The sequence below is a fragment of the Odocoileus virginianus genome, chromosome 12 (genome assembly GCF_023699985.2).
Source record: "Odocoileus virginianus isolate 20LAN1187 ecotype Illinois chromosome 12, Ovbor_1.2, whole genome shotgun sequence".
Lineage (NCBI taxonomy): Eukaryota > Metazoa > Chordata > Mammalia > Artiodactyla > Cervidae > Odocoileus > Odocoileus virginianus.
In genome coordinates, this window is record NC_069685.1 from 5754321 (window position 1) to 5776606 (window position 22286).

A 22286-nucleotide genomic window follows, 5' to 3' on the forward strand; every position below is an offset into this window, starting at 1 on the left:
AGGGAAGCATCTAACTCCTTTCCTGTTTTGGATATTTTGCCAGCATTTGGTGTTTTCGTTTTTGTTTTTAATTTTATTTATTTATTATTACTTTTCTTTTTGGCTGCATCAGATCTTGGGTGCAGCAGGCAGGGTCTCTGTTGCATCATGCAGGACCTTTTCTTGTGGCACGCGGGCTCAGTAGTTGCGACACGTGGGCCTAGTTGCTCTGTGGCATGTGGGATTTTAGTTCCCTGCCCGGGGATCGAATCGTATCCTCTGCATTCCTAGGTCGATTCTCAACCCTCACGGAAGTTCCCCCTTGGTGGGTTCTTGAAAGCTTCCCTCTTCACAGCCATTCTCCCTTCCCTCACCCCTGCCCTTCTCGCACACAGAGTTCCCCACGGGAAATCTAACTGTGAACACTAGTGCTTCTGTGTTCTGACAGTATATATTTCACAGCTGACTGAACATCCTTTATGGATGTTGTTTATGAGGATTTCTATGTTTGATTTAAGGTTCTAAAAAGCAGTTCATGGATCTTTTTCAGGCCACTTGACTGTACCTTGCACAGAACATGTATATAATAAATATTTCTCTGTATAATTGCAGATACTTATGAATACATGCATGAGTCCATAGGAAAGAATTTCCCAGATATCTAAAACCCTTTTGATATGTTTTAACTTCTTTATGGGAATCTTTCTAAAATGCATTGTCTACTTTTCTGCTTTTAAATAGAGTGTACTGAACATAAGCTAGCCTTTTCTTAATTGCTCAAGGTTATCAGCAATATATTGTTGTAATATAATGGTGCCTTCAAGGTCTACTGAGGTGTGTAAAATTATCTGATCCTACAGGAAACAGCTAAAGATAGCCATTCTTTCTGGCTTCGTATTACAGTCTTTTTCCTTGTTATTGCAGTCATCTACCTCTCACCTCCTTTGTTAAGCTGCCGTCAATATATTTGATTCTAGGAACCCCTTCTTGCCCATTTTTCACTTCTCAGTTATTCTGATCTGCTCCAGTCCAGAAAGCTAGATGGTTGCGTTTCTTAATGTAAATAAGAATAGGCTCTGAGTAGAGACCTGTCCTACAAAACAAGCGGCATGAATAATATGAAACTAGTTAGCTTCTCAGTGTTGTAAGCAGTATGAGAATGAGAATGAGAATGGGAAAAGATCCCAGAAATGTTCCATTCAGTCCCTTTAACTTAGATGAGAGAACTGCCCAGCAGTTATTTGGTTGCTTCTTGTGTCAGTCAGGTTTGAACTCATGTTTCTGGTCTGTTTAATGTTCAGCCTTCAGTCTCTGTTCTACCATAATTTCTGGAATTCTGATTTATGTAGGTGCTATTTTGTAGGCATGTGTATGTTTCAAAACACACATACCATTAACAGGTGTGTATATGAAAATGTTAATAGATATCTGTCCACATGCTCTGCTCACACAGGCATTGACGGCTCAGCAGTGACGCTGATTGTGAAACTGAAAGTTGCCCAGTCGTGTCCAACTCTTTGCAACCCCATGGACTATACAGTCCATAGAACTCTCCCGGCCAGAATACTGGAGTGGGCAGCCTGTCCCTTCTCCAGGGGATCTTCCTGACCCAGGAATCGAACCGAGGTCTCCTGCATTGCAGGCAGATTCTTCACCGGCTGAGCTACCAGGGAAGCTGATTGTATGTGCTGTTTATTACAGCGTCCACTAGGTGAGAGATCTAAATCTACGGAGAGAGAAAAGAGCAAAAGAGTGCTGCTTCAGAAGAAGAATTGGGTGAAAGGAGATCTAACCTAACAAGCTACCAATTCAGTGCCCTAGGCACTGGATTTTTCTCAACCTCCCACTAAGAGAGCAGCCCTGACTGGGCAGCTCCCAGCTGTACTTCTCATTCGGCAGATCGTGGCCATAATGAAATATTCTTTTAGGATCTTTTATCTGTGCTTCATTCTAGGAAATTTTCTCTACATTTTCTTCCAGTTCACTAATTATTTCTGTTATGTATGCTCTGTTCTTTAATGTATCCATTGAGTTTTTTTTTTAATTTCACTGAGAGTATCTTTCATTTATAGAAATTCTGTTCTCTTACATCTCTCCTATCTTTTTGAAAATACCTTGTTCTTTTATCATGTATTCAGTTCTTTATTTCTTTGGTAATTTTAAATCTGCTTATCCCGTGTTCAGAATTCTATTACATGAGGTTCTTGGGCTTTCTTGTTCTGCTTTTTACGTCTCCTGACTCTGGCTGACGGTAGATGATCTTCTTGTGTGCTTTGTAGTTTTGGATTGCGGAGTCAGGTTTGACAGGACTTTATTAGAGGGGACCCTCTGGCTGGGTGGAGAGCAACTCTCCAAAGAGCTTGCACTTTGGCTTCTGCCAGATACCCCAGGTCTAAGCCTTTTTTTCATGTTTATCTCTTAGCTTGGAGTTCCTAGACCACATAGTTAATCAATTTGAACGCCAGGTTTGCCTGAGAGCAGGTTATGGCAATCAATTCTTAGAGCAGACTTTTATGCTTCATTTTTAACCTAAGTCTGGGCTGAGACTTTACTAAGATGGAAACATTTCAGGAGGGAAAAGCGGGCATGACCATGTAGCTGGGACTGCAGCCCAGGGTATGAAGGTGGGCGATTCAAGACTTCGAATGGGGCAGGAAAGACATCTTTCCGTCTCTCTCTCTTTCCTCCTGCCTCCAAGCTGTCCCTCCCTTCTCATCGCAGCAGAGGCAGAGATGTGTATACCTTGCTGTCATCTTCTCTGCCCTGCTATCACAGACACAGATCAAGTAATTGAGCTCTTTCCAAATTCCCCCTAGTTGTGCAAGGATGTACCCTCTCACCCATTTCCTTTAAAAGTTCCCACTTTGCAAAAGCAGTTCAGCCTTAATGAATTGTTTTTTGTGTGTGGAAGTGATGATGCATCTCATTCCTCTCAAGGAACAACAAAAAAGCAAGATGGTACAATTAAGAGGAACAGCAGGGTACATCTGTCTTTTTGAGTGATGGTTTCCTCGGGGTAGGTGCCCAGTATGGGAATTGCCGGGTCGTGTGGTAGTTTTATTCCTAGCTTTTAAAGGCATCTTCACGCTCTTCTCCATGGTGGCTGTATCAGTTTACATTCCCACCACAGCACTGTTTATAGTAGTCAGGACATGGAAGCAACCCAGATGTCCACCGGCAGATAAATGGATAAGGAAGTCGTGGTACACACACAATGGGGTGTTACTCAGCCACAAAAGGAGCGGGTTTGAGTCCATTGAGCTGGTGTGGGTGGGTGTAGAGCCTGTTACAGGAAGCGAGTCAGGAAGAGAAAAAGATAATGCATGTGTGTGTGTGTGTGTGTATAAAACCTAGAAAGTGGTGCTGATGCGCCCGTGTGCAGGGCAGGAATGGAGACGCAGGTGTGGAGCACTGACCTGTGGACACCCCGGGGAAGGAGAGAGTGGAACGAAGGAGAGAGGTTTGACGTATAAACCGCTGGGGGAGCAGCCGCGTAGCGCGGGGGCCTCGAGGGCGGGGGAGAGAGGAGGCTCGGGAGGGGGGGTGTTTATCTGTCCTCCTGCTGATGTTTGGCAGAAACCAGCTCAGCATGTCAATGCGGCCCACGAGGAAGGTGAGGGTTTGTTTTCCTCTCCACCCCCGTCTCCGGGAACCCACGGGACTTGGTCTGGCCTTCTCCCCAAGTGACTGCTTCTGATAGAGCCTCATGTTCCTTTCTGGGAAGGGGCCATCTCCAGGCAGCATCTCATCTCCCCAGAGCTTCATCCTGGAGCGAGAAACCTTCAGTGTTGAGCTTCAGAAGGGCTTCTTGCCTATTTCCCGGTTTCCACATCCCATCATGCAGGTTTGTTTTCCCTTCAAAATATGCCCTTGGATGAGCCACTGAGTACAACAGCAGCAAGCCCTTGTTAGAGGAGCTTGCTCTGTTTATAACTCTTAACTGTTTAAACTGAATTTGGTGCACTACTCCACCCACAAGTCTGTAATACGAGAAAACAAGGTGAGAATGCGTGAAAAATAGACCACGAACACATTACCGAAGGTGCCCAGGAGTATGCACGCTCAGAGGTCTTTTCTTGAAATAAATATACAGTAGTTTAAAAAAATTACCTAACTGTGTCTGTGACAGTTTTTGTCCCTGCCATTCAGGTGGTTCATATAGGCTTTGTTCTGGTGATTTATTCTAGAAGCTGGTAATAAAAATGCAGCCTGAAATCATGCAACTGGGTACCATTCATTTTTCTTCCCCGGACAGGTCCAGAGCTTTAAAAAATTGCAGCAGACCTATAAAAGCTCTGCCCTCCCAGGGAAGGCATCCCCGGCCACGGCAGCCAGCTGCCTCCGGATCCTTCTGCTTCTTGGAGTCAGTGGTGATGCTTTGGGGGGGGGGGGGGGGTGCGTTTCTGGGTTGGCTTCATGAGTGCTAGAAAAGTGTTTCCAGGAAGATGTTGTGTGGTTTTAGGGTGTCAGTAAAAATAATACCGTCTTCCCATCTTGAGTCAGAACCAGTTGAGAAATCAGCATAGTGTTCAGACAAATGGAGATGAACCTACTAGTGTCATTACCAATAATAGCTTGATTGAAGAATGTAACATGATACATCCAAATGGCTTCTAGTACTTTTTTCATCCCCCAAACCATAGTCCTTTCACTCGTAGAAAGCTTATCACATGGCCGGAGCAGACCAGAATAGACCATCTTAGTGGGCGTGTGGATCAGAAAGAGCTCACGCAGGCTGTGTTCTGGTGATTTACACGAGAGCCTGTAATAGAAATGCTGGGCCACAAGGAGCCGGCCACGTATGCTCAGTTCCTTTTCCCAGAGTGGCTCATTACAAGTGTCACTCCTCTTTTGAGGACAAAGGAATATGGATTAGAGAGCAGAATCCACCAGGAAACACGGGGGCAGGATACGGAGGATGCTCAGTTCTGCCCTCCAAAGTCCGAGCCAGTTTCTGGGAGGAGACGTGAGGTACTCTTTTTTGTGGGGTGGTTTCCTTTGGAATTCCTTCTCCACACTACAGGAATATACACCTGTTGTTTGAATAAATTGTAATCACTTTTCAGTGTATCTAGTTTGGGAGGAGGAGTTGGTGACTCTCTGCACTGCAGCATCTTGGGGAATTTTTTTCCTTTGCTCTTTGAAAGACTTTGGCCAAGTTAGGAAGTCACCTGCCATTGGCATCCCAGTATGCCAAGTGTAGGCTTGACGATGCTGGCGTTGTCGGTGTGGTCAGGCGGGGCTCCTCTGAAGAGGGTCTCTTACTCATGGCAGAGGGTTCTTGCTAGTGAGCCTTCCTGTTTCCCAACCTTCTGCTGCTCGCTGAGTCCTTATAATAAGGCCTGGAGCTGGGGCAGGGAGAAAAAGTAGGAATCAGGAAAATGTTAGTGTTCCCAGGAGGCTTAGAAGTACTCTCTTCCAAATTTTGATGCGTGGATCTCTTTTCACAAGTAGAGAAACAGGGAGCATGATCAATCAAGAGTCTTTGTCATGCTCTGCAGCTTTCTTAGGCAGTGCAGACAGACAGTAATACGTGATCGTCAGTTGCGTCTCGAATTTTCAGTGTTGTTTGCCGACTCATAGGCCACCCCAGTGAGCAAGGTCAGAGGCTCCAACCCCAATTGATAAGAGTAGAAATTGAGGGCCTTTTGGACTTACCCAAGGATACCAGGAGGTCAGGAGCCCAGTTAAAAATAGAAGCGAGAATTGCCTGGCTCCCATTCTTAGCATAAAGCACCAGACTGCATTCCCTTCTGCAGAATTTGCTAATTGTTCATTTCCGACGAAACACAGCAGGGAATTTTTCCTTTATAGCTGGTTGTAAACATTTAAGATGCCTGTCATCACTCATCACCTGTTTTAACTTCTCACAGCTGGCTAGCCCTCTTATTGACGTCTTTTCTTGCCCTCTTCCACTTTTACTCCTATGCAGAGAAGCTACTGTATGTGAAAGCACCTCATAACTTGCAAGTGGCATGTGAATGTTACTTGATATTATTATGGTACTCATACTCTTAACTTTGCAGCGTTAGAATATTAATACAGACAGTGCTTCCATTTTATAGTGGCCAGTAGGGTTCGGCACTTAAAATGGCACAGCGCACGTGAATGGCAATACAACGTTTTCCATCATAGATTTGTTTCAGAGAAGCACAAATTGAGAAGTTACATGTGTGTTTACATAGTGAGACAACAGAATAGAAACATTAACAGAAAATTGGATACCTGTTCAAGTTTGGGGGAAGCTAAAAGTATTTTCAACTAGAAAAGATACAGTTAGGGAAAATTATCTTCCTATCAGGAAGAAGAGCACACATATGTTTCCTTCATATTCCTGTTTATATAAAAGCCATCTATATGCAGGACTTATATACATACAGATGGAACAGAACTCCCTTTTAACAGATTTTTCACCTGTAAAATGAAATACTTAACAGTCCTATGAGTGTTAACACCATGCTCCATTATCTACACAAGGAGCTTCGTGTCACCTAGTATCATATCACTGAACTATGGCATGGCGAAGTTTAGACATTATAGTATATAGAATATTTTCTTTTCTACGACTGATTTTCAGCAGCTTTGAATGGGGGCTTCTGACATACATGTGTGGTTCATCCGTTAGCATCAGTGTAAACAGCTCCTGCCTCCTCTAGGCTGTCTTCCCCACTTAAGGCTTGTAACATCTCCCCAGCCTCTTAGATAGGAGAATTGTCTACTCTTTTCTTCATCCCCCAGACCTTTTATTTTGAAATAATTCAAACATACAGAAGAGTACACTGAACATCCCTCCGACATCTAGGTTTTTTCCTTTTGAATTAGACATTGGAGGGTGAGTTGCAGACATTATGACCCTTCATTCGCAAATATTTCTGTGTCTTTCTCCCAGGAGCAAAAACATTCTCTTATTGATGGCTGTATAATTATCACACTCAGGAAAGCCAGCCTGGTTACAACCCGGTTATCCAGGACACAGTTCACAGTCAACTTAGTATCATCCTTTATTTACTCCTCCCCGGCTCATGATCCAATCAGAGATTCCTGCATTTAGTTGGCATGACTCTGTAGTCTCATTTTTTTGTTTCTTTTTCCTTTCCTTTCCTCTCTCTCTCTACTCTCTCATTCCCTTTTTTCCCCTTTCACAACCTTGACATACTTTTAGATCCTGGTTAGTTCTTTTATTATCTGCCCTTACAGCAAACATAGCTAATGGAGTAGGGGGGTTGCCTGTAAAGGTTTGGCTTTTTTTTTCCTTTTAGCCTCCATGATTTCATAGTTTGCCAGGAAGCCTATAACAAGATGCTATATACTTCTAGGATGCATAAAATTCAGGATTTTTTTTTTCCCTGAAAATCTTTGTCCTGATAGATTCTTCCAAAGGCTTACTCCTCAGGGCATTCCTGGGACTAATGTATAGAGCTACGGGAGGTGCTAGTGGTGAAGAACCCACCTGCCAATGCAGATGTGAGACACGGGTTCAGTCCTGCGGTGGAAAGATCCCCTGGAGGAGGGTGTGGCAACCCACTCCAGTGTTACTGCCTGGAGAATTCCATAGACAGAGGAGCCTGGCAGGCTAACGCCCGTAAATTTGCAGAGTTGGACACGGCTGAGGTGACTTAGCATGCATACACTGTAAATAGAATGACATGTGTCTAGGAATTGCTTTTGATATTCACAGGCCTTGTTCCACCAAATTCCCTGTCCATACCAATAATGAATGCCTAGCTAGCATTTCCTAGAGTTTTGTTGGTTCAGGCCAGTTGCTTTGTTTCTCAGCAAGTCAGAGCTTTCAAGTAAAAACTAATCTTTTACATAAAGAAATAAGTCGATCTCTTGGGGTCATAGGAGCTGTTCACTCATGAAATTAATGTTTCTTATCACTATCACTGATTACTTTTAAGGTTTCAGTAATATGAAAAAGTTTGTCATTCCATGTAATCTCTCTCATCTTGGGAGTAAATTTTAGAATAGGTTAGAAAAGATGGAGTTTCAGTATGGGGACAGTGATCTAAAATGAATGGATTTATACACTTTAGCCCTTTAACATTAATATCTGTTGTTGTTCAGTCACCGAGTCTTGTCTGACTGTTTGCAGTCCCATGTACTGCAGCACACCAGGCTTTCCTGACCTTCACTATCTCCTGGAGTTTGCTCAAACTCATATCCATTGAATCAGTGATGCCATGCAGCCATCTCATCCTCTGTTGTCCCCTTCTCCTGCCCTCAATCTTTGTCAGCATCAGGGTCTTTTCCAGTGAATTGGTTCTTCACATCAGGTGGCCAAAGTATTGGAGCTTTCAGTTCAGTCGCTCAGTCGTGTACGACTCTTTGCAACCCCATGAATCGCAGCACGCCAGGCCTCCCTGTCCATCACCAACTCCCAGAGTTTACTCAAACTCATGCCCATAGAGTCGGTGATGCCATCCAGCCATCTCATCCTCTGTCATCCCCTTCTCCTCCTGCCCCCAATCCCTCCAAGCATCAGGGTCTTTTCCAATGAGTCAACTCCTCGCATGAGGTGGCCAAAGTATTGGAGTTTCAGCTTCAGCATCAGGCCTTCCAATGAATACCCAGGATTTATCTCCTTCAGGATGGACTGGTTGGATCTCCTTGCAGTCCAAGGGACTCTCAAGAGTCTTCTCCAACACCACAGTTCAAAAGCATCAATTTTTCAGCACTTAGCTTTCCTCACAGTCCAACTCTCACATCCATACAGGACCACTGGAAAAACCATAGCCTTGACCAGACAGACCTTTGTTGGTAAAGTAATGTCTCTGCTTTTGAATATGCTATCTAGGTTGCTCGTAACTTTCCTTCCAAGGAGTAAGCGTCTTTTAATTTCATGGGTGCAGTCACCATTTGCAGTGATTTTGAAGCCCCCCAAAATAAAGTCAGACACTGTTTCCACTGTCTCCCCATCCATTTCCCATGAGGTGATGGGACCAGATGCCATGATCTTAGTTTTCTGAATGGGACTGGTGATAGAAGCAAGGTCCGATGCTGTAAAGAGCAGTATTGCATAGGAACCTGGAATGTTAGGTCCATGAATCAAGGCAAATTGGAAGTGGTCAAACAGGAGATGCCAAGAATGAATGTCAACATTCTAGGAATCAGAGAACTAAAATGGACTGGAATGGGTGAATTTAACTCAGATGACCATTGGAGCTTTAGCAATATTAATATACTTTTCTTAAAAACTATAAACAAGAGAAAGATAAATATTCAGAGTTAATGTTAGGGGAAAATCTTTCTCCAGTAAAGATCCTTGCCAGATCCCGAAGTTTTATTCAAGGACGGTGGGTTTTTTTTCCCCCCCTAAACTCCTTTAGTTTAAAGCAGGGTTGATTTGCAATGCTGTGTTCATCTCTGCCGTGCAGCAGTGTGACTCAGTCATGCATGTATATATGCACACACACGTGGTTACATATATAGTTCTGTTTCACAGTCTTGTCCATCATGGTTTATCACAGGATACTGAGTGCAGTTCCCTGTGCTATACAGTGGGGCCTTGCTGTTTATACATTTATACACAGGAGTCTGCATCTGCTGATCCCAGACTCCCAGTCGTCCCTTTGGCAACCGCAGGTCTGTTCTCCACGTTCCTGTTTTGTAGCTGAGTTCCCTGTCGTGTTTTAGACTCCACTTGGGAGTGAGATCGTGTGGTGCGTGTCCTCTCTCTGACTGGCATGATAATCTCTAGACCCATGCACGTTGCTGAAGGGCAGTGATTTTTTGAGAACGTGACTGCCATGTCTGCTTCATGCCTGCATGCATCTCTTCTCCACGGACTGTCCTTAAATTTCAGAAGTAGCTGCTGCCTTAGGAGACAGGAAGTCACAGATATGCGGTGGGCAGCAATGAGGCGGCAGTAAAAATGGACTCAATTATCTGGTGTGTAACTCTTCAGCTTGTCAGAAGGTAGTTTCTTTCACTTAAGAGTGGGAGCTTTTTCTAGCCACAGGCAAGCATACGATTTATCCAAGGAAATTTTGCCTCACAATAAACAGAGAAAATGAAGTCATATAAGCTTCCTGAAATGTTAAGAAATATGGTCTTTATTCCTCTGCCGATAACACACTAATTATCACAAAAGGTGTTGGTTATCATTTAAGGGGGAAATATTATGTTGACATAATACATAATTTCAGCATCTGTTGTACCTTACTTTGGATTGTAAATCTAGACTAATGGGTCTGTGGAACTGTTTAGACCTTTCCTTATTAGATTCCATTGTCTCTTAGAAAAGCTTGAATATGAAAGATTTAGTTGATTTGGGCATTTTGCATTTAATAACACTTCCATTCTGAAAGTAGGATTTACTAAAATGTCTCCCATATGTCGAGTAATTTTATTTAATTCCCCAAGCAGTCCTGTAGAATACTGTTTTTTCCCCTCACAGATGAGGAAGCTGAAGCCGAGAGAGGTTAGAGATGCACACAGCTGCTGAGTAGGTTTTGGCTGAGTAGTGAAGATTTCGGTGAAGGTCTTTCTGACTCAGTTTTGCCCGGCTTGTCAATCAGTCAATGCCTTCTCAAGAGGAGGTTAGTTGCCAAACTGGTAACTGTTGTGAGTGCTGCGGGAGCCAGAGATGGAGCCCGGTTAACCCGCAGGCCCAGCCTTGTTTTTCCCTGGCTGCCGGGCCTTCTCAAACCTTCCTCTCTAACCATGTCTTCAAGTCTTCACCCCAGAGTGAGGCCCGAGGACCGCAGGCTGTGTCCCATGAGAGGTCTTTTTCCCCCAGGCTGGAGGCAGCCCTGGAGTTTGGCTTTGTCCTGCCAGCGCAGAGGTGAGTGGCAGAGGCCGGGCTGGTCGAGGCTGCCCTCCCTCCCCAGCCCACTCACTGGTGGTAAGGGTGGGTGCCAGCCCCAGGCCACCTGACCGTGCCAGGAGGCGGAAGCTGGCGGAGAATGGGGCCCCAGGTGAGGAGAGTGGGCCGTCTGGACCCAGGAGGTATCCTTGCCCTGGGATCTGCTTCAGGAGGGCAAGAGAGTAGAGAGGCGCCTTGGAGCTGAGGGGCCGGCCTGTCAGACCACACCCCTCCTCTTTGAACAAGAATTGTTTCCTGGAATGGATATTTGATTTTTTCCCCCTTTTGTGAAAGAGGGATTTAAATAAAAGAGAAATTGTAGCGTTCTCTTTCTCCTTTTCCTGAGACAACACCCGTTAGTTGTAAAAAACATACATGTTTATGTGAGTATCTTTAGATAAGTATTTAATATCTGCATAAAGCTGCTAACTTTTTCTTTTATTTTTGGCCATCCTTTGTGGCTTGTGGGGTTTTTGTTTCCCAACCAGACGTTGAGCCCAGGCCCTTGGCACTGAGAGCGATGAGTCCTGACCACTAGACTACAAAGGACTTCCCAAAGCTGGTGTCTCTTGGTGGGAAAAGTCCACTTTAAAAAAAAATTCCTTTGCAGTTTCAGCACGCTTAGTCGTCAGACCTTGAAGTGTTTGTGTTTGTTTTGGGTGATGACGGAAGAGCTCAGTGGTGCGAAGGAATGTGGGGGTGAGGCAGTGGGGAGCAGCTTTCTCCTCCATAATGAAAATTTATCTGTGTGGGAACTTTTGCTGTGAATGTGAATCAGAGAGAGTTCGTGCTTTGAGACAAATTTATGGTTAGCAGTAAAATAAAGACCTGTTTTAGTGCCTTATTTTTACTTAATAAATCTTAATTACTTTCTTTCTATAAATTAAAGCATTTACTGTGCTATATCTTAATCATCCATCAAGTTTGTCACATGTAACATTAATTTCATAGAATAATTGCCACTTGGGCTTTTCGTAAAACATCACCTCAGAGTCTTTGAATGCGCCAGAGGAGTTGCCAGCTGAATATTCAGTGCGTGACACTGCTTTTGTCACGTTGCCTCAATTTTTTAAGGAGGTCCTGGTAGCCAGTGGACTGACTGTGTATCACAGCGCCGTGGGTTCACCACTCGAGGGTTGAGGAGGAAGGAGAGGAAAATGGCGTGAACCGCAGGCTGTTTTGAAGACTGTAGTTTTACTCCTTTGACGTGTATCACAAGTATTTCCTGGCGCAGGTCCCCAAGACTGACTTCAGTGAATAGATTTATTGTGCTAAAATCCTAGGGAATATTTCCATCGACTTAAGTAAGTTATGCAGTCTTTTTTGTTCCATTAATATGCTTAGCAATCCTTTCCTAATGGTTAATATCATCTTAGACTTCTGTCCAACCCACATTGAGTTATCACAGATGCTCCTTATACATTAGTAACATTTCATAATTCTTGGCTCCCAGTATGTGAGAAAGGAGTCAACAAGATGTTCATTGCTTTTTGTTGTTGATTGGGCAGACTTGAGAGTGACATCGTTTGGTCGATTAGATATTTATCAAGAGAAAGAGACACAGAAGTGAATATCGACATGGACGTGGTTCGCTGTGTGGTCATGGCCCACGTTCCTGAGCGCCTCGGTTCAGCATTCCCCTGCTCTTTGGGGCGTCATGGGGTCGGGGGCACACTGCTCCCGCAGGCTGTTCTTCTTGTGTGCCCTCACGCCGTCCCTGCTAGCTGGCTTTTGACTGGTTAGGCGGGAGGCTTTGATGAAAGCCTGGAGCTGGGAGGAGAGCAGCAACAGAGAGCTTCTCCTTCCCTTTTCCCTCTGGCAGCATCTCTGGTGGTGGAGGGGTCGTGTCCGTGGCTCCTGCCATTGGGGGACGGGTCCACTGGGTTTTCAGCATCCTCTGGTGCCCTCCTTCTGGTGCCAGTAAGACTGCTCCCTGCCACCCCACCCCTCCATCCCTGGGGCATGAGGGTCTTCTTGCCGCTGAGAATCTTCTAAGTTGCCTCTTTGACTTCCTAGCTCATCTGTCATCTGTGTAATAAAGTCTCTGCATTACATCTTGTCTGTTTTACATACTGAGTGGTTTCTTTTTTCCTAACACATATTTTATAAAACAGTTTTGCTTTTATTTCCTAGCTTATGGAGTTTGGGATGTTGATAAAAGGAATGCTAAATTATTCACTACCTCAGTTAATGTTTAATCAGCTGGCATGGAGTTTAGATAATAGGGCAAAGAAGATAAAGTGACTTGACTGCCCCCAGGGAGCTCAGTCTGGCTGGGGAGCCAGTGCTTTCCCAGAGGGCGCAAGACCTGAAAAGGAGGGATGCCCGTACGGGGGAGTCTTGCCAGGTACCAGGATCTTGCTCCAGTGGATGAGGAGGAAGGGTGTTCCCAGGAGAAGCAGCAGCTTGTGCAAAAGCATGTCACGTGTCTGGCTGTATGAGCATCTTTTGGGTTAGGACTAAGCCAGAAAGGTGATCGGGGCCGAACCTCGAAGAGCCTTGAAGACTCCATCAAGCACTTGGTGTTTATCCTTTCGGTGGTGGGGAGATGGGAGAAGGGTTTTAACAAGGGAGTACGTGAATGGATTTATCCTTTAGAAGAATCAGTTGGTACAGAGGCAAGAGTCCAGAGCTGAGTGTGGAGGTGGAGAAACCTGGCCAGGTGATTAGTGTAGAAGTCTTGCTTGGTGGGGAGCATGTTTGAATGGAAGCCTGAATTAAATCAGGATTTAGGAGGAGGGAAATAATAAAGACATACTAAAAAGTAGGATGTGAATTACTTGATCATTTATTTTAGGTGTATTGGGAGTTGTGGTTAAAAGAATGATTGTTATACTCACAGGTCAGGAAATGTTTGGTTAGGCTAAGTAAGTCTTAAAACTGGAAGCCTGCTTCTCACATTGGAGTCACAGCCTGTTCTTGGAAGTCTCATGATGTCTCTGGGCTGGTGATGCTGCCTTCTGCGCTGGATGTATTTTAGATTGCATGCAAGTTATGGTTGCAGCACTACTTATTTTGCAAACAAGTTGAACAAGTGATAATTCTTTTAAAAGCCATTCACTGTCTCCTCAGCCTGTATCCTTTTCCTGGCTGTGATATGCCCGGTCTCTCTCTTCTGGACTTGACATATATTGACTGTCTCATCTCCTCCGTCCACCTCTCATAGGCTTCTTAACTTCCAATTAAAGAATTAGCTCTTTACTTATGTGATAAATCGTTTCATGGTACTTGTCTCTAAAGGTTTTGAAAGTCCAGTGATGACACATCCCCTGCTGCTTGAGAAAAACTCCAGGTCTGCTCCCTGTGCAACCGCCACATGCCAAAGCCACTGTGTAAGACACGTGTGTGCGGAGTGTTTTACAAAATTCAGGGAATACAGTGCTCACCTTTTTAGAGTTAGACGTCTGAGAACAAGGCTGTGCTCGTAGGAGCTGGCAGGAAGAAAATTGCTAGAAAGAGAATCTACCTCTCTGGAAGGGTTTGGTTTGAGATTCTGAGAGAATTAAGGCTCAGTGTCAGCGGGCTTGAGTGCTAACACTCATGCAGCTCATTGTCTGAAGGTTTAAGGGAAGAGCGTAGTTGAGAGTCTGGGTCCTGGGGTCTGATGTCCTGCTAGTCACCTGGGGCGAGTTACTTAACCCCTGTGCTCTCCTTCATTATCTGTAAGATGACGATCACGATAGTTCCTGCCCTAGGATTGCCAAGGGGATTGACTGGCGTGAGTGTGTGGCGTGCACAGCCCACCTCCTGACACAAGTAGCGTGCAGTCAGCACTTGCCATCGATGGTTCCTGAAGCCAGAGTGAGGTGTGCTCAGGCTCCGTGGAGAGAGCTGTGCTTTGTGAGTGCCAAGGAGCATTGGTTTCCTTCCACAGGGAAGCTGCTGTGATTACCCATGAGCCCTTCTGTAGTCACTTTATGTGAATTACAAAGAAAATTCTGGAACTTACATCTTCAGGACACGTTCATCTTTGGAGTTTTTTCATTCCTCTTTGATCTTGTCACATGCGGTTGGTCGTAACTTCCAGAAATACGTCTGAAGGCCAGCGGGTGGAAGTAACAGCCTAGAGGAGACGGAGGCATGGCAGCCTCTCTGAGACCTGCCCTGGATGCCCGCCCCTCCCTCTTCACTGCAGCTCAGCGCACGTTCCCTGAGCACCGCTGCCTTCATTCTCTGTGAGGCTCCGGGTCCAAGGGGGAGCAGGCAGTGCCCATTCTCGTGGAACTTAGTTCAGGGGCAATACATGTAAACACATCTGACCCACCGTGATGCAAACACAAATGGAAGCTTGGGGGAGGTCAGCAAGGCACACGGGGGAAGGGTAAGGAAAGTCGCCCAGACTTTACGTGACATCTCCGTAGACTGTGAATAAGAATAGGGCAGGTCAGCAGTCAGCATTGTTTGTGTAGAAGAACTGGACCTGGGAGCCCGGGCAGGGGGGGTGTGTGTGTGTGTATGTGTGTGAGCGATAGAAGGTGGAATTGAAGAGGGAGGCCAGAGTGCTTGACGGTGTCAGATCCTAGCCTTCACAGTGTGTGTGTGTATGTGTGTGGGTGTGTGTGTGTATGTGTGTGAGCGATGGAAGGTGGAATTGAAGAGGGAGGCCAGAGTGCTTTGACGATGTCAGATCCTAGCCTTCACCGTGTGTGTGTGTGGGTGTGTGTGGGTGTGTGTGTGTGTGTATGTGTGTGAGCGATAGAAGGTGGAATTGAAGATGGAGGCCAGAGCGCTTGACGATGTCAGATCCTAGCCTTCGCCATGTGTGTGTGTGTGTGCGCGTGCGATAGAAGGTGGAATTGAAGATGGAGGCCAGAGCACTTGATGATGTCAGATCCTAGCCTTCGCAGTGTGTGTGTGTGTGTGTGTGTGTGTGTGTGCGTGCGAGCGATAGAAGGTGGAATTGAAGATGGAGGCCAGAGCACTTGATGATGTCAGATCCTAGCCTTCACCGTGTGTGTGTGTGTGTGTGAGCGATAGAAGGTGCAATTGAAGATGGAGGCCAGAGCACTTGATGATGTCAGATCCTAGCCTTCACCGTGTGTGTGTGTGTGTGTGTGTGTGTATGTGTGTGAGCGATAGAAGGTGGAATTGAAGATGGAGGCCAGAGCGCTTGACGATGTCAGATCCTAGCCTTCGCCGTGTGTGTGTGTGTGTGTGTGTGTGTGTGTGTGTGAGTGTGAGAGAGATAGGAGATGGAATTGAAGATGGAGGCCAGCGCTAGACCATGGCAGAGCCTGGCCTTTTTCATGTGTGGACATGGAGGCTTAAAGTGACTTTAGGCCACAGGATGCTGTAAGGTTTGAGCCTTTATCAGGACCGCGCTCATGGGGAGGATGAGCTTGTAGAGGGTGGAGGCCGCACCGGCAGGCTCACATCCCCAGTGCACATTCGTTGGGCCAGCGGCAGAGTCCTATGGCGCTTGGCACCCCTCAAGCCTAGTACTGTCTGTATAGACGTTGAAGACACTGTCTGAAATAAAGACAGCCCCAGTTGAATTTTCCAATTCTGCATCCTCTCCTCAGAACATGCTGACCTGGACCTCCATCTGTCACAAGCAGCTTGACTAGGATTGTAATAAATTCTTTTTTCTTGGCATTCTTTTAACTGGCTCTCTCTGTTTACTAGCCCCTCTGTGCAACTGTAGTGTGGCGATGATGGATGCTTATAATCCTGACCCTGAAGTGCTCCAGGCCTTCTAAATCATCAAAAAAAGATTAAAGTATATTCAATATTGCTGTAATGTTTATGTGTTTTACTGCATTCTTATCCTTTGGAAATTGATGATGGTTTATAAAGTGCCCAGGTACTCGTGTGCTCACGGGGCAGGTGAGAGTCTGTGATCAGCCACGGCTCTCCACTCCCACACAGCACCAGGCATGGGGTGTTTATTAGCAATACACACTCAGAAAGAAGCCAGCAAAACAGCCCTGGGTGCTCTCCAGGCCTAGCCAGAGCAAACAGGTTGGTCCCAGAGGGGCAGACTGGGGAGAGACAAGAGAGGAAGCAGTGGTCAGAGAAGAGTGGGGTGGAAAAGCAAGAACTGACAGGCAGCCAGTCCAGCAGTCTCCAGGCACGCCCACGCTGCTGCCCAGCCCCAGAGGGGCGAGCCTCGGGGCAGGACCCCAGCTTCAGGTTCTCGTGAGCCTTAGCCCAGATGAGATCTGCAGGCTTGAATATGGCAGGGTTCTCCACCAGCTCTGTTTGTAATGTGGTAACAACTTTTCAGTAAAATGCCTAACGTTAGCAAGTGAAAACATCAATAATTAGACCATCCTGTGTCTCCCCCATCCCAGCGCCCCCAGCCCACACATCTTTTCATGAAAACCGTTATTACGCAGCGCTGACAATATGACTTGGCCCAAAATGAAGAGCTCTGAATAGAAGCTGTGAGATGGCTCCATTTTGTCACCTGGCTTCCAAAACCAGGCCTGGGAGGATGTTTTTAGGAGGGAGGTTTAGTGTTGACTTTTTCTTTGGGGGGGCCGAGGGGGGATGTATGTTGCAGCAAGTAGACATACCGCTCACATTTTCTCATACAGATTCGCATTTAGACTCTGCCTGTCTGATCAGCAAGTCCCGCCCGTGCCCGGGTGCCTGGTCCCCGCACCACGGCGGCTCTGTCTATCACCCTCTGTGCTCGGGCATGTGTGGACTCAAGCTGGCTTATCATTTGCCTTTTCTGAGGTCTGGGCGAGTCTCTTGGTCTTTCTGGGTCTTTATTCTTTTTCTGATATGTTGGAATAGTACAAATTCCTTCTGTACAGGGTTGCTGTGAGGTTGAAATAAAATGGTGATTGTGAAAAACCTTAACCAGAAAGCTCTACATAAATAAAAACATACTAAATGCACTATTGAACCTCATAAATATTCTAATGAAAAATAGAAACATATTGCAAGAGCAAGTGCAGTCCTCAAAACTTTCACTGAAGCAGAGTGGGGAAAAGGAGCTGTTTATTGAATTCCTGCCCTAGAGCGGCAGTGACTGTAGCCGGCCATGACTGTCCAGTCTGCATGGTGGACGGTAACTCTCTCTGCCCCTGAGATGGGGAACTGTGGCTTCCAGGCCTGCAGCCGTGCACACACAGCCCAGGAGGGGCGAGGGCCTGTCTGACTCCACGTCTCAATACGTTTCTTCCTTATCTCTAGCTGTCAACCTTATTCCAGCCACTTACCCACCCAAAGTTCTGAAACCTGTCTCCTTCCTTTGGGGCTAGAACATTTGCTAGCCCTTCCTTGGTCTTTTGCTCCTGAAAGCTGGACAGGGTGGGATCCAAAAGGAGCTCTGGGGCCCCCGGGGGCAGCAGGTGAAGGGGAAGTGTGCCCAGCCCCTGCTTCTGGGGCTCAGCCGGGCCTGGACCTGAAGCAGGAGGCAGGCGCAGGCACTTCCCAGCCCTGAAGGAGATGGCTGCAGCCCTTTCGGTTCCAAAAGCGCATTCTCTCTCTGTCACGGTGTTTCCCAGCCTCACCGAGGTGGTTTGGAGAGCTGCTTCTCAAAGCCTCCTCCAGGAGTCCGTGCCTCTGTGTGTTCTGAGTGGCTTCTTGCTCTGCTAGTAGTGGGATGAGACTGAGGAATAACCTCTCCTGAGCTTTGCTGGGGCCCTCCCTGTTAACTTTGATGTCTTGTCAGGTGTCAGGGGAAAGGACCCCAGACGAGGCAGTTATTAAGTGCCCACCGCCACCACAGCTTCCTTTATTGTTTTTTTTTTTAAATCAGCCTTCTCCAATTTGGGCTTCCCTGGTGGCTCAGATGGTAAAGAATCCGCCTGCAGTGCAGGAGACCTGGGTTCAATCCCTGGATTGGTAAGACCCCCAGGACAAGGGAACAGCTGCCCACTGCAGTATTCTTGCCTAGAGAATCCCATGGACAGAGGAGCCTGGCGGGCTCCAGGCCATAGGGTCGCAGAGTCGGACACCACTGAGCGACTTGCACTCACTTCCCCGATTGCAGACACACAGAGTTGGCTTGTGAGCTGAGCTGCCCACAGGAAGAGCCAGAGCTCATGCCTGTCGAAGGGCGAGATCGCAGGTCCAGGGAGGGTGCCCACGGGGAGGCATATTTGCTCAGGCGGTGGGTGTCCTGTCCCCGCAGGTCCTCAACAGGCGGTGCGTGGAGGCGGCCGTGATGACCGGCCTGGCCCTGGACTGTCACATCAACAGGAAGTCCTTGTTTGACCGGAAGCACTACTTCTATGCAGACCTCCCTGTGAGTACGCTCTGCCTGTCTGTCCATCCCCCTACCCAGAGCCAGGACTTGGCTGTCAGGGGGTGCTGCGTGCATCCTCAGCCAGAGCTCAGTCCAGCCCTGCGGGGGGCCTTGCCTGGCTGATGAAGCCAGTGCCCCCTGACGTGGACCAGATTGGACGCCGGGTCCTGATGGCTGGTTCCGACCAGGAGCCTCATGCTTCTGGGGCTCGCTCGTAATTGACCACAGAGGGGAGGCAGCCTGAGTTCTCAGGCTCAGCCCAGCTGTGGGGTTTGGTGCTAATTGCCAGTTAGGACAGAAGCCACCTCCGTGCAGCGGTCAATGCATCCTGTGGCTCGGAGGACAGGGAGAGCATCCCTCTGTCAAGTTGGGTTTCCCAGTAATGGGACCATCTCCTCTGCAGACATGCCTGCCATCCCCAAGGACCACGTAAGTGGACAGTAGTAAGCAGAAACATGAACCAGAAGCCTGGATGGATGACAGTAATGGGCAAAGCAAGTAAACCTGATATTAACCTGCCTTTTCCTTAAAATTAGAAAGTTTTTTTTCTTTATGAGAAAAGCCAGTATGAACTGGAGCCAATTTTTCATAGTATTGAACTGAACCAAAACTGTAATGTTGAGTGGGTTTCCCAAATGATGTTTGATTTGCTCTGAGCCTCTGATGGTGAGTGTGACCCTGCTTGAGGCTTAGGCAGTCAGCAGTGTTGCTATTGTTTCACATTATTCTCCCGGAACTGAAGATGGGGGTGAGCTGCTTTCAGCAGGTGCAGGCAGGAGTGGAGTTAAATAAAAAGTACAACAGGAACCTGAATTCTCTAGTTGCTACTATTTTTCCCCTCTGACTGCCAGCTTTTTAGCAAATTCCACTGCTTGGTAGGGAAGAAAGAATTAAACGGCATTTATTCATCTTTTAAGAGCGATAACGAGTTTGGTTAAGGTGGGAGATGTAGCAGTAAGCACCTAAAATATGAGATGCTTTATTTTTCTGGCTTTCTGATCTTTCTGGCCCAGGTAGCTCACATAATCTGGAGTTACTGTTGCCAAATATTACATGGGACATGCTTATACTAAAAAAGTGTTCATTTTTATCTACACAGTTTATTCATATTATTACAGTTTTCACTGAGCATCTGTATTTTAGTTGGCAACCATACCCAGAGTTTAATTTTTACAGATTAAGACTTCCTGTCTCAGCACAGAAAACAAGGTGGCCTAATGCAGTGGTTCTCAAAGTGTGTTCCCCAGGCCACTAGCATCAGTGTCTCCTAGGAACGTGTCAGAAATAGAGATTTTCAGGCACCACCCCAGACCTGCAGAGTCAGAAACACTTCAGGTGGGGCCAAAAGATCTGTTTTGACCACCCTGCCAGGTGATTCTGATACAGCTTAAGCTTGAAAAGGGTGGCCAGGAAACCAGGAGCACAGACTCAGGAGCCAGGTCACCCAAGTTCAGACCCTAATGTTGATGCTTACTGGCTCTGTGGCTTTGGCCCCGGGTCCTTAGTCTCTGCATGCCCTGTGCCTGGTTACTGAGGCTGTCCTGAGAACTGAACGGTGTAAAGTGCCGAGAGCGGAGTCCGGGGATGCTGCGTCCTCTGTCCTTCCCCGTGTCTAGCCTGCCCTCTCTTTAGTGTACGTGCGTCTGAAAGGAATCCTTCCTCCCCACTCAGAAGGGGTGAGGGGGCTCTGGCAACATCCGTCAGTGTTTCCCTACTCCATGCTTCCCGTCGCTGGAGCGTGAGTGTCCCTGCATCTTCTGGCTCGAGGAACCAGGGAGGTCGGGTCAGGGAGGGCATCTGACATGATCGGTTAGCTCAGAGAGCAGGAACAAACCCAGCCTCACGGCGCTGGCAGCTGCTGTCGGCTATGCTGAGACGCGATGGCAGGGTGCTTAGCTAGCACTCCCAGTTAGAGGGTCTGTCAGGAGCCCAGTAAGCAGATGCAGGGCTGAGCTAACGAGCTAAGTGGAAACAACATGTTCTTTTCTTCGAGGCTGCAGACAGAGAGATGATTGTTAGTCCCCAGAATGGTACTCAGCAGGGAAGAGCGAGGATCCGTGTGGTTTACTGCTTCATCATTGGGGCTGTGGGGACAGGGGACTCAGAGAAGTCGGAAGAGGCCAGGCTAGATTATGGCCATAGACTAATTTTTCGTCTCGTTTTCCTTTTTTGTTATTGTGTTGTGTTTTTAAGTAAGCTTGTAGTTTTAGGACATTAAACGGAGTGATCAACTGGTTCCAGCTTTGACTTACAGACTAGTGACTCTGGCCCCCATTTGCGTGCAGGCGGGCTACCAGATTACCCAGCAGAGGCTCCCGATCGCTGTGAATGGGAGCTTGGCGTACAGCGTCTGTGTGGGGAGGAAGCCAAGTCAGATGGTCACCAGGACCGTGAGGGTGAAGCAGATCCAGCTGGAGCAGGACAGCGGCAAAAGCCTGCAGGACGACCTGCGGTCCCAGACGCTCATTGACCTGAACAGGGCAGGTAGGCTTGGGGACGCTCCGCCTTCCTTCCTGCCAGCGCCCTTCCCCTCCAGGGCTTTCTCAAACCAGGTGAGGAAACAGGCCCCGGAGGTTGACAGATGGGTCAGAACATCAGCACTGGTGTTGGCAGAGCTGATTAGCGAGCCGGGTGGGGACTGTGGTTTCTGTGGACTGGCTTCTAACCCATGCCTAAAATGAGGTCGACATCACCACCTACTCATGGACCCAGCAGCTTGGTGTAGGAAGCAGACATTAAAAGAAAAGAACCAAAGTTAAAAATTCAAAAGTGAGGGTAGAGAGAAGTGAGTCAGCGCCCATCAGTGATGTGTGCATGCTCAGTCGCTCAGTGTCCCACGCTGCAACCCCACAGACTGTGGCCTGCCAGGCTCCTCTGTCCGTGGGGTTCCCCGGGTGCGAGTCCTGGAGTGGGTAGCCATGCCCTCCTCCAGGGGATTTTCCTGACCCAGGGATCAAACCTGTGTCTCTCGCGTCTCCGGCATTGCCAGCAGATTCTTTACCACTGAGCCACTCGGGAAGCCCCGTCAGGGGCCAGGGTTTTCCTAAAACTGAAGCCTGATGTGTCTGGGGACCGAAACCAGAGCAGTCCAGTCAGGCTGACTCTGTCTCTCTCTGGAAGGGATCGGCCTCCTGGAAGTGGTCCTGGAGCCTGACATGTCCTGTGGAGAAGAGGCGGCCACAGCTGTCAGGGAGCTGCAGCTGATTCTTCAGGCCTTGGGGACCAGCCAGGCAAACATGGCAGGTAAAAGCCCCAGAAGAAGCTCCCTCCTCTTCCCTCTCTCCCTCTCTGTGTGCG

At 47.4% G+C, this 22286-nt stretch overlaps 1 protein-coding gene across 1 annotated transcript in view; it reads left to right on the forward strand.

Moving 5' to 3' along the window:
- The window catches only part of GATB (glutamyl-tRNA amidotransferase subunit B), a 97150-nt gene that overhangs the window by 16522 nt on the left and 58342 nt on the right, over positions 1 to 22286 (forward strand). The window contains exons 3-5 of the mRNA XM_020903358.2: positions 18876 to 18989; positions 21275 to 21473; positions 22110 to 22232. Coding sequence (XP_020759017.2) covers positions 18876 to 18989; positions 21275 to 21473; positions 22110 to 22232 — 436 coding nt within the window. The remainder of the gene's footprint in view (positions 1 to 18875; positions 18990 to 21274; positions 21474 to 22109; positions 22233 to 22286) is intronic.